General features: G+C 46.6%; 1 protein-coding gene across 1 annotated transcript in view; it reads right to left on the minus strand.

Annotated features, from left to right (window-relative positions):
- The window catches only part of LOC126109559 (acetylcholine receptor subunit alpha-like), a 446,478-nt gene that overhangs the window by 94,724 nt on the left and 335,525 nt on the right, over positions 1-16,229 (minus strand). Inside the window, exons 6-7 of the mRNA XM_049914574.1 lie at positions 8,531-8,646; positions 1,919-2,087 (exon numbers count right to left, since the gene is read on the minus strand). Coding sequence (XP_049770531.1) covers positions 1,919-2,087; positions 8,531-8,646 — 285 coding nt within the window. The remainder of the gene's footprint in view (positions 1-1,918; positions 2,088-8,530; positions 8,647-16,229) is intronic.

The raw sequence follows: 16,229 nt of genomic DNA on the forward strand, positions 1-16,229 counted from the left end.
ATCTAAATTCTGGATTCTCGGGATGGATGAATTTATGTTCTCCACATACACTACTGGCCATTAAAATTGCTACACCACGAAGATGACGTGCTACAGACGCAAAATTTAACCGACAGCAAGAAGATGCTGTGATATGCAAATGATTAGCTTTTCAGAACATTCACACAAGGTGGCGCCGGTGGCGACACTTACAACGTATTATCACGAGGAAAGTTTCCAACCGATTTCTTATACACAAACAGCAGTTGACCGGCGTAGCCTGCTGAAACGTTGTTGTGATGCCTCGTGTAAGAAGGAGAAATGCGTACCGTCACGTTTCCGACTTTGATAAAGGTCGGATTGTAGCCTATCGCGATTGCGGTTTATCGTATCGCGACATTTCTGCTCCCGTTGGTCGAGATCCGATGACTGTTAGCAGAATATGGAATCGGTGGGTTCAGGAGGGTAATATGGAACGCCGTGCTGGATCCCAACCGCCTCGTATCACTAGCAGTCGAGATGACAGGCATCTTATCCACGTGGCTGTAACGGATCGTGCAGCCACGTCTCGATCCCTGAGTCAACAGATGGGGACGTTTGCAAGACAACAACCATCTGCACGAACAGTTCGACGACGTTTCCAGCAGCATGGACAATCAGCTCAGACCATGGCTGGGGTTACCCTTGACGCTGCATCACAGACAGGAGCGCCTGCGATGGTGCACTCAACGACGAACCTGGGTGCACGAATGGCAAAACGTCATTTTTCGGATGAATCCAGGTTCTGTTTAGCCAGTCGGAGTGGCCGAGCGTTTCTAGGCGCTACAGTCTGGAACCGCGCGACTGCTACGGTCGCAGGTTCGAATCCTGCCTCGGGCATGGATGTGTGTGGTGTCCTTAAGTTAGTTAGGTTTAAGTAGTCCTAAGTTCTATGGGACTGATGACCTCAGAAGTTAAGTCCCATAGTGCTCAGAGCCAGCCAGGTTCTGTTTACAGCAGCATGATGGTCACATCCGTGTTTGGCGACATCGCGGTGAACGCACATTGGATGCGTGTATTCGTCATCGCCATACTGGCGTATCACCCGGCTTGATGGTATGGGGTGCCATTGGTTACACTTCTCGGCCACGTTTTGTTCGCATTGACGGCACTTTGAACAGTGGACGTTACATTTCAGATGTGTTACGACCCGTGGCTCTACCCTTCATTCGATCCCTGCGAAACCTTAAATTTCAGCAGGATAACGCGCGACCGCATGTTGCAGGTCCTGTACGGGCCTTTCTGGATACAGAAAATGTTCGACTGCTGCCCTGGCCAGCACATTCTCCAGATCTCTCACCAACTGAAAACGTCTGGTCAACGGTGGCCGAACAACTGGCTCGTCACAATACGCCAGTCGCTACTCTCGATGAACTGTGGTATCGTGTTGAAGCTGCACGGGCAGCTGTACCTGTACACGCCATCCGAGCTCTGTTTGACTCAATGCCCAGGCGTGTCAAGGGCGTTGTTACGGCCAGAGGTGGTTGTTCTGGGTACTGATTTCTCAGGATCTATGCACCAAAAATGCAGGAAAATGTAATCACATGTCAGTTCTAGTATATTTGTCCAATGAATACCCGTTTATCATCTGCATTTATCCTTGGGGTAGAAATTTTAATGGCCAGTAGTGTAACTAAGTTTGTAGGGAACCCTGGAGGCACTAGTGCTACTAGCATTTTTATTCCATCATAATTTCAGGTAAGATACGTGGAAACAGCCATCTGAAGACGCCTGGATCAGCCGTGCTGACCCGGCCGCGGGGCGTGGCTTCCAAAGGTCACCACCGCCAGCCAGATGGCCTACGACTAGACGCCGAAGCTGCTCTTATGTTTAACAAATGGGCGTGCGATCCAGACTGCTTTCCACCAGTTTAACTTTTTGACTGCCGCGCTGCGCCTACCTTCTCTCCGCTGTCGGAGGGCAGGTAGAAGACGAGCACGGTGAGGAAGGAGATGCCCATGCACGGGATGATGAGGTTGACCGTGTAGAACAGCGTCTTGCGGCGCATCGTGATGTTGAACGTGATGTCCAGGTAGGGCTCGTCGCAGCAGGTGTAGTACTTCTCGTTCCTGAAACACACACACACACGCACTGCGCTCCCTATTCGAACAAGTCGTGCACGCTTCCGTGCACTCGATAACTGGAAACCACACTGCCACAGGCGAGCGATTCGCCACAGGCGAGCGATTTCGACCGGCACCACGAGCCGAGTAGCTCTGCAACAAAAAATCAACTGCTACAGTTAGCAGCTGATCTGCGTATCCCTGTCGAATTCGAATACTTGCAAAAAGCGAATGTGTAAAAAAAAAAAAAAAAAAAAAAAGAAATGAAAACGGTAGCTGAAATTTATTAAACTTCTTTTGAAATGCATTTCTTGAGAACTGTCCGTTACTTCACAGAAAACACTACATTTTTCACTGACCCCAAGTGGCTCGTGTAAATCTTTCCAGTGGGCTAATACAACGCGTTTTACATTTTATTAGTCCACAATTTCTTTTTCATTTAGTAGCCTTACTCGAACTGCCGGTGTCTACACGATTTGTTTTGCAATCTCCGCGCGACAACATCGATGTTGTCAATAATAGCACTGCTGACTACCACAACTCTTGTTACCAACTGAGTGAGGCAGAGGTAGATTATATGAAATGGCGAGTGACTTGAGTAGAGTCGTCTAACACATTTAAATTAAAATATCTTGTTAATATTAAAGTACTGTACGTCAGTAAATCTTTGGTCATGCTTGTAGTTCTCTCATAGATAACTCAGAACCATCAGATGGAGCGCTGTCGCTACGACTTTCCCATCAGTCCCCCTGCTGTAGCATAAGCTTCAGAATGTTAATTACTCGAAATACGAACTTGTATTACTTCTTGAGACAAGTGGCAACTCGACAAGCAACGTAACTTCTCAGAGCGGTTCGTGGCACCGGAATGTCCATAAATTGTAACATGAACTGGTTACTCGACGAAACCGAACTACAGAGCCACGCTCAGTGACTGGACGAATCAGTCGCAGCCCAGCAGCCGTGCTGCCACAGGTCGCGTGCGATTCGTCGGACTGCGCGGGAATTGCGAGCGTTCGGCAATCGGCGATTTGCCGAGACGTGCAGAACTGCAGAACGCACTGCGCGCCTTTGTGGCGGATCGCTGCAGTCTGTCGCTCGCGTGATTGTATCGGGGGGCAGGGGGCAGAGGGAGGGGGCCACCTCAACTCAACTCTTCCGGCACACATATAGCACAGAGTACGTCCAAAAGTTCTGAGACCGCTTTTATTCCTTGCGTATAAGCGGCGTGAGCGCAGCAACCACGGTGGAAGGTTTAATAGGTGTGTGAGGAGACGGTGTCAAGTGGCGAATGTGCAGCTCTGGTGTATCAGTAACGACTCTACACGAAGTGTTCGAGACATCCTCCAGAATGTTTCGAAGAAGACAAAAGTGTGTGCCACAACGCACGGACTTGGCTGAAATGCGGAACGCCGACAGTTCTTTTCTGAAAAAAGAGACTCGGTGTTATCATAAAACGGCAAAGTGCAGAAATTCACATGAAGGGCGACGCTTTGACCATATAACTGACATTGGAGCAGATGTGACGTGCGGATTGAACAAAATACTACTGAAGGACCCTTTTGACAGCTTCACGTGGTTGTGTGAATGTTCTGTGCGTTGTACTAAAGGGGGGGGGGGGGCGATGTAGAACAGCTGAAGCATTAAAACCATCATCTTGACTTTTCTTTTCTTTTAGTAATGCAGTCTCGGAACACTTTGGACTGACGAACGTTGAGCGTGTACGTGATTACGATGGAAATACACACGATGTGTTCCCGGCTTTGCTCACAATAGCGAACGCCCTTAACCAAGCCAACTGGAGATCACCGAAGCAGAAAAAGTTCACTGATTTCTTTGCAAAATAAAATTGAAATTTTCAGAAATTTTCATGTGTTCTTCGCATTAAATGTTAAAATGAATAAAAATTGTTGCTTTACAAAGAAATCTGAAAGCACATTAAATTTTTTGGGAGGGGATACTTACTGTTAATTGCACTTTTTCATGAGTCCAAGTGCACAATGACCATTAAGCCTCTACCTCTACAGCTTTCTACGGACAATTTCTTATCCTCAATACTGAGTCACCAAACTTCCTTAGCATGTTTTTCAGCTGGTCGTAGCTCGGGTACGGTACTACATGTGTGCTAGTCAGCAGGAAGGTTCGGATGTCGGCATTATACGCTATCACGACAGAGAGTGAGAGAGAGAGATTCGCTGACTGTACGGCTGGGTAAGCGGCTCCTTCGCGGACCCGTGCTTCCTGCAACAGCGTGAACTGCAGTAGCGAACACCAAAAGTCAAACGAGTTTCCATTAATACGCGAGCAATGAAAATGAGACGAAAGGAAGAGTGTTATGTGGAGGGTTCAGAGGGAAAGATGGCAGTAGCGAGTCATTAAGCGAGCTTTATTCGAATTTACAGTGGCTCATGTTGTACGATTAACAATTGCGTGTGAATGTTAAGAAACAGCAACCGCGCTACACAGGCTTTCTTCCGATCCTTACTGATTTTCCCACACTGGCACTAACCAGAGTGAGAATATCAATTACTGAGTGTAAACGATGTGCGAGCAGCTGAATCGTCCTGCGCCTTTTAGTAGAAGCCAGGCGCTCAGGACTTGCCCTGTTTTACCTTTATGTGAGGTCTTCAGCTCCAACGAAACAACATCGGACTGCCTTTAATTAACTCTCCTACCGTCGATAAAGACTGACAAACAGGGCAAGGGAAGAGGTTTACCTCCAGCAGTGATATAACTGCGTTTACAGCAACTGAGGATGCAGCATTTCGACATTCGTTGGTTTCTAATGCGTTTGTCAGAAATGGTACAAAATACCTGATACACTATACAGATCCCCCACGATGTTGAACCTGCACGATGAGCATTAAGTGAAGGAAGCTGAGAAGAAATTTGGAAAGGAAGTTAATGTCTGGGGAGAAGAAACTAAAATTTTAAATGTTTGTCGATAACACTATTATTCTGCCTTGGAGGATCAGCTGAACGGAATGGAAAGTGCCTTGAAATGAAGTTACACGGTGAACACCGACAAAACTAAAACGAGGCTAACGGAGTGTAGTCCAGTTAAGTCAGACGGTGCTGAGAGAATCATATTAAGAACTGGAGCGCTAAGACTAATAGATGAGTTTTGATATTTGGCAGCAAAATAACTGGCTATGGCCGAAGTAGAGAGGACATCAGCTCTTGCCTAGTAATAGCGAGAGAAAGTCTCCTGAAACAGACACATTTCTAGACACTGGATACAAATTTAAGTTTTAAGAAATCTTTTTTCAAAATATTTGGTTGGAATATGAAATATGTGTATATGCAAGCTGAACATTATGGACAGGGAGAGTGTAGGAACTACTAAAATCGGGTGCTGTGGAGGAATGCTGACAGCTCGGATAAGACAGTAAGAATTGTTTAGATAAACTAGGGGGCGTCTTCCACAACCCCCGGCATTTCGGTGGCTGAAAACCCCGTCATTTTCAAAGCACAAATGCAGCGATTCAGGTCTGACCAAGGAAACTTAAGCCTCTGGTACGCGTGACCACATCGACCACGACCCTTCGTATGGAACATGCAGAAAACCAGACACACAGTAAACAGACAGTGGTAGCTCACAACGAAAGATGACCAACGTCAGATTTTATATGTAGCGAATATTATTAACGTATGAGCAAGCAGCGTCATTGTTTGACCAGAGAGAGCGAGAGAGAGAGAGAGAGAGAGGGAGAGAGAGAGAGTAAACTGTATTTACGAGGCCACTTGCCAGTTCAGTCTTTAATAACAGCTGGAAGTGCACGCCAGTACCTCTGTGCTTTTATATTCCCTAGGATTACGACTTCCAACGCAGGTTTGTGTAGTAGTAGTCTGGAAGACTATCGATAAACCCTTGCCAGGTGACTGTTGCAGTCCATCTTCTGGGTCACAAAAATGTCCGTTAACATTTCATAATTCAGTACTTCACGGAATAACGTAGGTGGAGGGGTAAAAATCGACAGACATGCTTGAAGTGGCACGCGGTTTCATTGAAACCAAAGAAAGTGCACAAAATAAGCAACAGATGACCCTTCACATGATACAAAATCGATTATTAACATAAGTGGTTTTTAGCAAAGACGATGTTCTTGATAAGAAATGCTCGACATGCCGGCCGTCGTTCATCAGCAAGACCTGTACTGGAGGGGCGACGCTGCAGCGCGTCAGCGGCTGTGCTGGTCAGCTGCTGGACGGCCGCGTCAGAGCTCTGCAAGCTGGCGTGCAGCGCCGTACCTTCCAGCAGGTGCTCACCGGCCAGGCTAGGACGTTCTCATTCCCTGTCATTTCACACACGACTCTCGCGTGTTGCTGTGCAGCGCCACCTGTCGGCCAGTTTTGCATTCGTTGACGACTGCAACAAAACCCCGTATCATTTCAGGCATGTGTGTGAATTCTTATCTATCTACCTACATCATTCCGCGAATCAGAGCAATTTCGAATGTTACAGGACTTTTGGGTCCCCCTGTATTTTGGCGACAAAAATTAAATTCCTTGGCACGCATCTGAATGCTCGCTCCATAGGAACTGCTACTCTATGTTGTCATACACCGCAGCACAGTTAAACTGTAACAATATCTTTGAGTGAAATATTTCAACAGTGTAATTACTTTTGATAGTTGCCATCCCTCCAGTAAGGATAAATCCCTGTCTAAGTGTAAAAAACGGAGATTTTGATGTTGTTTAGCCGCCCCAGCACCAGAACAGGAATGTATATTCCCACTAGAGGGAAGTCAAAAGTTAATTTCATTTAATATAAGATATATAAAAGTTCAGACTGTCTTACTGCAGCTCGCAGTAAATCTTGCAGATGCAAACGAAATGTCATGCCCCCAGCTCCCTGGTACACTCGACAATAACAACGACAAACACAACTCGCTTCGACCCACTGTACTCGTCCAGGCGATGCCGCCAACGTGCCGCGTCGAACCGAATAGAGTGCTGGTGCCGGAAGCCGACGAGTGCACCTCTTCTGCCGTTTCACGAAACACAAAAATGTGTGGCAGCTGGCAGCAGCGGTCGCGTACACAGAGAAATCTCACAGCAGACAGCACCATCGTGGCCCGTACGTTAACTGGCAAATGCGACGTTTTGTAAAACGAGAGTATTTAAACTGAATTCATTTCCTTTTATCGGTGTCTCGATTTAGAGCGATTCACCTTCTCACTGTGCTGTGCCGTACACAGCACAAATATTTAAAAAAAAATATCATTCAGGTTTCGCCATTAAAAGCGCCGACACCTTCCTGCAGCACTCTTTCTGCAGTACGGGACATTGTCGTGAGTAGACGAGCTTTGACAAATAAACATTACAGGCAATTCGCACGAAACGAAAGCTACTGGAACAGGGATTTAAAGCGCTGTCAGCCAGTGTGCAGCTCGTAGACGACTGCGGCGTGGGCGTTCGCTGCTCGTGCCGTACACAGCGCTGCCGCCACACTTTGGTGCTGTTCTTCCTGCAGACGACTTTGTGGGATGTCACCCAGACGATTCCTGGCAGTCGACGTCGGGAGTCGAGCTGACGGTTGTCTTTGCTGCTCGGCTGCTCAGTCGAGTGCGCAGCACGCTCCACGCTCCACGCTCCACGACATCGGTCGGCCTCACACACTGCGTCGTCACGAGTAGAGCACGCCAGTGGCACCCGATTAGGACGGAGTGTCGTACTTGACTGACTCACGGAGACGAGCCTGTACCTTCTAACAAACTGTTACTGTGTATTGTGTCACTCTCATATCGAATCTGGACGTTCTTTTAGTCGGATTATTCTGAAGGAGCGTTTTGTCGAACGTTCTTGATGCGTCGTGTTAATAAAGTTCCACTGTTGCCTCGCTACCTGATCGTATACATTCATTAGCTGCGTGCATCATCCACTACGGGGCTTCCACTGTGCATCAGTTACTCACACCACCTCGTTTCGAGATGGTGCTCCACAGAGCTTCGAACCTTCGGCGCGTTTCCACCAGGGCAATGGTGAATGTCTGAAGGAGGTCTCTTCTGTGGAGTCACTTGTATAGAATGAAGTGGAATCAGTACATCAAACTAATCACACGTAAGGTAAATAACGATCCGAGATACTCGTATTGTATTAGAAGAACCCTAGGGTTGTATAGTCAACCTGTGAAGCGTGTAACTTACAAAACAGTAGTTCGACCGATTCTTTAACACTGTTGGTCAGTGTGGGATCCGTACCAGATAGTACTGGTACAGGGTTACGGTGATACCAGCCAGCCCCAGGGGCAGGTGCTGCATCACAGTATCATCCACTGTCAAAGTTCCGAGAGTGCGCGTGTCTAGAAGAACAACAAACATTTTGCTTCCTCCCACATATATATTGCAAAAAGATGGATTGTTACCGACAATCGCTATACCGAGTTGCACTGCGACTGTAACAGGAGGGGGGAGGGTGCGAGGTATTCAAAGCTGTGCGGAGACCCACCTGACTGCCGGCACCTCGAGGATGTCCCACTCGACGGACGTGTAGAACTCCGACAGGTCGACTCCCAGCTCCACCACGTTCGAGTCCTTCACCTCGTCTATGTGCCTCAGGTCCACCTGTGAAAAATCAACAAATTCGAATAGGTGAACTCCTGTGCACGTACATTTCATTCCACTATAAATAACGTCGCAGGTACTCGATAGCCTTTGTAGGTTTTCGAGCACGTCACAGGCACACATCAATTGAAGCGTCCCCTTAGAAAAATTTATGAATTACGCTGCTGATAAACCTCTTACGTTATTTGATTTTCAAACAGCTGAGCAGAACTGAACGCACTCAGACATTTCTCTCTTTACTTATTCTGATCACCACTAAACTAACACACAATATTTTTAGCACAAGGCAACCTGACTTTCAACACTCCCTACAAAAGAATGGCCCTGACTAACAATAACACATACCTTTCATGAATCACTTACCTCTCAAAAATCTTCGTTACTCGAACTACTGCAATACAGCGAGCACTAATACTGCCAGCTAAATAAAAGATTTCACAGTGTCATATTTAAACCTCGCAGATGCTGCACGAATTATATTTGAGGCTTTAGACTTTAATAAATTTAAAACCGTGAAACGGTACAGTAGTTTCCTCTCTATAAGCAGCAGGTTTCGCTGCCCGCTCGCACCGGAAAATAGAAACAGAGGCGGCTCCGCAGCCAATTTTATTACACGACGCGGCCGGCCGCGGGTGCAACAGAACCCATGTGGACGGGTGGAAAGAAATGTGTCTGGCTTCATAATACGTATTTATATGTGTCGTGTATTATGCATTTCTTGTACCTGGATGTGAATCTACACACGAACTTTCCTAATCCTCCTCACACATTTCCGTAAAGCGTGGCCAAATCTTTGTTGGGAAGTAGTTGCGTAGTATAGAAGTGCTAACCTTACTCCTGGCTAGGGGATCAGAGAGACAGCACAGGCAGGTAAAAGTCAAAGACCTTCCAGTGTCACAAGATTTGGGGTGGAGAGGTTGGTCACGGCCAAGTGGTTCGACCACCCCTGCACAGGGGCCCAGGAAGACCTCCGGGTGGCCGCCATATTCTGGGGGAGTTACAGAAGACGGGTGAGTGAGCAGACGTGCCCTCAGTGCGTCTGTCTCAATGTTCACGCATGGAGGAGAGGTATTTGAATATTTGTACTAATTCTTTTATTTCCAGCTTCGGATTGTGTGAGGAAATGAATGATTAATTTAGGAAATTTGACCCCCTGTGTTAATGTATCTGGTCCCCAGTTGGCCCGTTATCCTCCTCACATAGTGGATGTCCTATGTAAAATATTGGGAGACTTTACTGATATACATTTAGCCAACGCAATTCCGTCTTGCCCGTAGAAATGTGCGTGCAGATCAGTATGTAATATACCCGAGCTATAAGGTGTAAAATTGTAATATCTGCAAACTGAAACAATTGCTGCTATCGGTGTGAAGTCGAGTAATAATGTTCAAAATAAATAGGTAATCAACTGTCATCTATCTTTAACATACCTTAAAAATCACAAAGAAGTCAAGTTAAAGGAATTTATTTAAAATAAAAGCTATAGAATGCAGGGACCCAGACATCAGCGTGTGATCCCTCCAGCCCCTTGCCTAGTATCGTACAGAAAGGACACGCTCTCTAGGTAGCTCGTCTCCCCAGTTATCCGTCACGCAATTCTCATTCAGGGCTTGACGACATCAACTTTCATCTGGCGTCCCTAGGCAAGGAGGTAAGACGGTAAACTTTCAACCGTACTCTACAGTAACAACTGGTTTCCGACGTCTGACAATGTAACCCAATTTTACTTTTATTTTCAAGGGAATGAGGCAAAGCAACTTCAGTATCCAGCCCTCAGTTGCTATGTTTTTCTACCTCCCAAGATTTTCTAAATTTGTTCCTAAAGTGTGGTAGTAAAAATATGGTACTGTAGCTAGTAATCCCTCCCCCCCCCCCCCCCCCCCCCCCGAGAACCATGGATCTTGCCGTTGGTGGGGAGGCTTGCGTGCCTCAGCTACACAGATGGCCGTACCGTAGGTGCAACCACAACGGAGGGGTATCTGTTGAGAGGCCAGACAAACGTGTGGTTCCTGAAGAGGGGCAGCAGCCTTTTCAGTAGTTGCAGGGGCAACAGTCTGGATGACTGACTGATCTGGCCTTGTAGCACTAACCAAAATGGCCTTGCTGTTCTGGTACTGCGAACGGCTGAAAGCAAGGGGAAACTACAGCCGTGATTTTTCCCGAGGGCATGCAGCTTTACTGTATGCATGGAGAGCTGCATCAAACCAGTCTCAGGACTGAAGACCACGACAACAACGACAGCTAGTAATCAGTGAGTGTATAGTAATTTCGGATTCGTAAATAAGCTTTTTCCCACTGAATTCTCTCATTACATATTACTTTCTAATATAGCTGCAATGATCTAATTTGTTAATTATGAAATATTGTTAATTATAGAGGTTCATATAGTGCGACCTAATATATTGAGTGACGGGTAGGAAACATATATGAGCATATTAACGACTATCATTTGAAAGTACATGTCTCCAACTTTTCGGTAAGGCATCTAAAACTGTCTGAAACTAATTATCTCCCAAATTAATTATTATTCAGGCTTTAGACTATTGCTAACTTTTAGTTATACATTATGTCAAAATTACTGTTATATTCTGAATTTAGGCATTATCATTTTGTTCATATATTTTTTATGTTCCATTTGACTTGTAGCATTTTTAAATTAACTCACTAATTATAAAGTTCACTATTTTGAGTTTGATGAACTATTTCATTTAAGATGACTGCTCTGTCACATGTGAGGTGAGGCAGTCTGCGGTTGGGAACAGAGGCGGCAACACGTGTCGTGAGCAGCGTGCCGTACTCCGATGACTAACATTTCGAAACATTCGCATACATTCCCTACAGTGTGTTTTCATTACTCGTGAGCTCAAATCATGACTTCTGTAACAGTAATTACTAATTAATTCCGAATGAGAACTTATTACATGAACACGGTGATTAGTGACTGGTTTGCTGACGGCCTTCTCCTTTTTATCTCACCAGCCCTCTGACTGGTTTGATGCGGCCCGCCGCCAATTCCTCTCCCGTGGCAACCTCTCCACCTCGAGTGGGCAGCCACGTGCTGGGTGCGCCCCAGTCTCCGTCTCCCCCCACAGCTTTTGCCTCTACAGCTCCCTTTAGTACCGTGGAAGTCATTCCCTCGTGCCTTAACAGATGTTCTATCAGCCTGTCACTTATCTTCCACATAGTCCTTTAGTCTCCAATTCTGGGCAGAAGCTCCTCATTCCTTACCTCATCAGTCCACCTAATTTTCAACATTGGTCTGTAGCACCACGTCTTAAATGCTTCGATTCTCTTCTCTTTCGGTTTTCCCACAGTCCATGTTTCACAACCATACAATGCTGTGATCCAAGCGTACATTCTCAGAAATTTCTTCCTGAAATTAAGGCCTGTGTTTGACACCGGCAGACCTCTTTTCACCAGGAACGCCCTTTCTGCCAGTGCTACTCTGCTTTTGATGTCCTCCTTGCCCCGGCCGTTATTGGTTATTTTGCTGCCTAGATAGCAGAGTTCCTGAACTTTATCTACTTCGTGACCATCAATCCTGATGTTAAGTTTCTCGCTGTCCTCATTTCTGAAACTTCTCATTACTTTCGTCTTTCTTCGATTTACTCTCAGTCTATATTCCGTATTCATTAGACTGTCCATTCCGTTGAGCAAATCATGTAATTATTCTTCACTTTCACTCAGGATAGCAATATCATTAGCAAATCGCGTCGTTGTTACCCTTGAATTTTAGTTCCACTACTCAATCTTTCTTTTATTTCCATCATTGCTTCTTCGGTGTCCGCCCCGGTGGCTGAGTGGTCAGCGTGACAGACTGTCAATCCCAAGGGCCCGGGTTCGATTCCTGGCTGGGTCGGAGATTTTCTCCGCTCAGGGACTGGGTGTTGTGTTGTCCTAATCATGATCATTTCATCCCCATCGACGCGCAGGTCGCCGAAGTGGCGTCAAATCGAAAGACCTGCACCAGGCGAACGGTCTACCCAACGGGAGGCCCTAGCCACACGACATTTCCATTTCCATTGCTTCTTCGATGCACAGATTGAACAATAGGGGCGAAAGGCTACATCCCTGTCTAATATCCTTTTCAATCCGAGCTTTTAGTTCTTGGTCGTCCAAGCTTATTATTGCCCTTTGGTTCTTGTACAATTACTTGTCTCTCCTTATGGCTTACCCCTATTTATGTCAGAATTTCGAACATCTTGCAGCATTTTACATTGTCGAAAGCTTGCTCCAGGTCGGCAAATCCTATGTACGTGCCTCGATTTTTCTCTAGTCTTGCTTCCATTATTAACCGCAACGTCAGAATTGCTGCCCTGGACCCTTTACCTTTCCTAAAGTCAAACTGATCTTCATCTAACAGATCCTCAATTTTCTTTTCGATTCTTCTGTATATTATTCTTGTCAGCAACTCGGATGCATGAGCTGTTAAGCTGATTGTGCGGTAATTCTCGTACTTGTCAGCTCTTGCTGTCTTCGGAATTGTGTGGATGACATTTTCCGAAAGTCAGACGGTATATTGCCAGACTTATTTATACATTATACATACCAACGTGTATAGTAGTTTTGTTGCCACTTCCCCTAATGATCTTAGAAATTCTGATGGAATGTTATCGATGACTTCTGCCTTATTTGAACTTAAGTCCTCCATAGATATTTTTGTGCACAATCTCGATCGTTTCGAGTTCTTTAAATGTATATGAGAACAGTTATATGGTAAACTGATACGTTAAATTTTTGCTACATGTGAATCGTTTGAAACACGGACTGTGTTGTATTTAACGATCTATGAACGACGACAACAACAGTGGCAGCGCGGCGGCCTTCCGTTGCCCTGGCGGGCACTGCCAGACTTCCGCGCGCCGTGTCGCGTGCCCGCTAGCAGCTGCCGCTGTGTGTGCGTCGGAGAGGCAGTTCGCTCTCAGCTAACGAACCAGTTATTCCTTCAACTTGTCCGGGCCACGCGCAACCACAGTAGTAATAAAATGTAACACTTACAGCCGTCTTTATGATGTTATTTATTTTGTGGCTACCAGTTTCGGCGGTTCTTTGCATCATGTTGAGGCCTTAGCTGACGCTAATGGGGTTAGCACCACCCGTGTACACACCGTGCATCAGTGGCCAACATCTATAACTGGTTTTCGCAGACTATCTTTAACAGCGGGATTGTCTCCCCAACCGACTGAGGTGATTGTTGATGTTTGAAGCTGTTAAAGATACTCTGCGAAAACCAGTTATAGATGTTGGCCACTGATGCACGGTGTGTACAGGGATGGTGCTAACCTTATTAGCGTCAGCTAAGGCCTGAAGATGGTGCACCAAAGCGCTGAAACGGGTAGCCATAAAATAAATGACATCATACGGACGGCTGTAGGCGTTACATTTTATTACGTAAGTGTCCCTTAGACCTCGAGTCACGAGCACGGGCGTACAGGAACTCCAGCAGTGGTCCAGCGACGCTGGCTGGGGAACCGTCGTGGCGGTCCCCGTGCTGTTTTTTCAGTCCTAGTCCCTACAGAGCCGCCGGCCGAGGTGGCGCTACAGTCTGGAACCGCACGACCGCTACGGTCGCAGGTTCGAATCCTGCCTCGGGCACGGATGTGTGTGATGTCCTTAGGTTAGTTAGGTTTAAGTAGTTCTAAGTTCTAGGGGACTGATGACTTTAGAAGTTAAGTCGCATAGTGCTCAGAGCCATTTGAACCATTTGAACCTACCGAGCCTAGGGCAGTGGGTTTACTTCTTCAGACTCTGACTTCACGGCAACTAAGTGCAAGTGGCCTGCCTTTGCCAAGACCACGACTACGTGTGTACTTAACTCTAGAACATTGCCAGTGATCTGGAGTTAAAGCTTTTCGTTGCTCACTTTGGCCTTCTGCCCCTTTCTCTGTACTTTACTTCCTTCTTCGACTCAAGTAGCCAGCCGAACGTCCATTTGTATGTAACTCAAAACTCCACGAAGGATACTATATTTAATAAATTCGCTCTACATAGTTCACCTGAGCCGTGTTCTTACTGCACCAGTGACTTATTGACAATTACGCAACTGCCCCGTTCTTTTTCAGCGACCCTGCCGTCAACAGCGATGTTTACCTGAGCGGGCTACAAGAGTTCGCTACCGCACAACTGGAACACCAGCTGCCCGATGTCATATTCCAGCAGAATAGGCCACCACCTCGTCTCTACATTCAGTAAGTATCCCTCAGTTTACGAAAGGAGGACAGGACGAGATTGTCCGATTCGGTAGCCGCCACGGTCACCTGACGACACATAATTACACACTTACTACTCTCTACGGGGTCTGTAATAACAAAAAAACAAAAAAAACAAAAAACAAAAAAAACCACACACACACACACATGGATGCATGAGCTTTGATGATGATTATTCAACGCTTCTTGTACCTATGTCTTTGATATCTTCGGGATTGTGTGGATGACATTCTTCCAAAAGTCTAACTGCACGCATGCAGTCTCATAGATTGTAGAAAAGTAACAGGAATACTCGTCTAGGCGGCATTTGGGCGATGGTTTTAGACATTCCTAAGGAATGTTAGCTATGCCTTCCACTTTCTTTGATCACAAATCTTCGAAAGCTCTGTTAAACTCTGATTTTAATATCGGATCCGCCATTTCTTCCAAATCTTCTTCTACTTGTTGTTCTGTCACCTCATCAGACAAGTGCTACCTCTGCTAGAGGCGTTCAGCGAAATCCTATCCGCACTCTCCTCGTGTCATAGTATCTGCTTTTCTATGATATATTATTCCGAAAATAGCTCAAAATAGCGTAATTTGTTTTGTAGGGAAATGGTTCCACAGCGCCTGAACGAAGCGAAGGTGGTCTCGGAGAAGCCCATTCACACTTTGATTGAGACACTCCTGCTCATGCGGAAGATGCAGATGTGGTACCTCTCTGGTTTGATTCACCACCCCACCGCCTCTCTGGTCTGCTCCACCACCTCCACTGCGTCTCTGCTTCACCATATTCTGTGCCTCTCTGGTCTGATTCACCTCCTCCACTGCCTCTCTGGCCTGATTCACCTCCTGCACTGCCTCTCTGGTCTGATTCACCGCCTCCACCTCCTCTCTGTGCTGAATCACGAACTCCACCGCGTCTCTGGTCCGCTTCACCACCTTCTACGCCTCTCTGGTCTTATTCCCAACCTCTACCGCGTCTCTGGTCCGCTTCACCACCTTCTACGCCTCTTTGGTCTTATTCCCAACCTCTACCGCCTCTCTGGTCCGCTTCACCACCTTCTACGCCTCTTTGGTCTTATTCCCAACCTCTACCACGTCTCTGGTCCGCTTCACCACCTTCTACGCCTCTTTGGTCTTATTCCCAACCTCTACCGCGTCTCTGGTCCGCTTCACCACCTTCTACGCCTCTCTGGTCTTATTCCCAACCTCTACCGCCTCTCTGGTCCGCTTCACCACGTTCTCTGCCTCTCTGGTCTGATTCACCCATCCATCACCACCTTGTGATTACGTACGCTTTCAGTTCTCAGCGGGACTCATCAGCAGAAGCAGCATTTTCCTGAAGATGGCGACCAGTTGGATTGCCGAAATATCGAGTCAAGTTGATTTGAG

The sequence above is a fragment of the Schistocerca cancellata genome, chromosome 12, assembly GCF_023864275.1.
Source record: "Schistocerca cancellata isolate TAMUIC-IGC-003103 chromosome 12, iqSchCanc2.1, whole genome shotgun sequence".
Taxonomy (NCBI): Eukaryota; Metazoa; Arthropoda; class Insecta; order Orthoptera; family Acrididae; genus Schistocerca; species Schistocerca cancellata.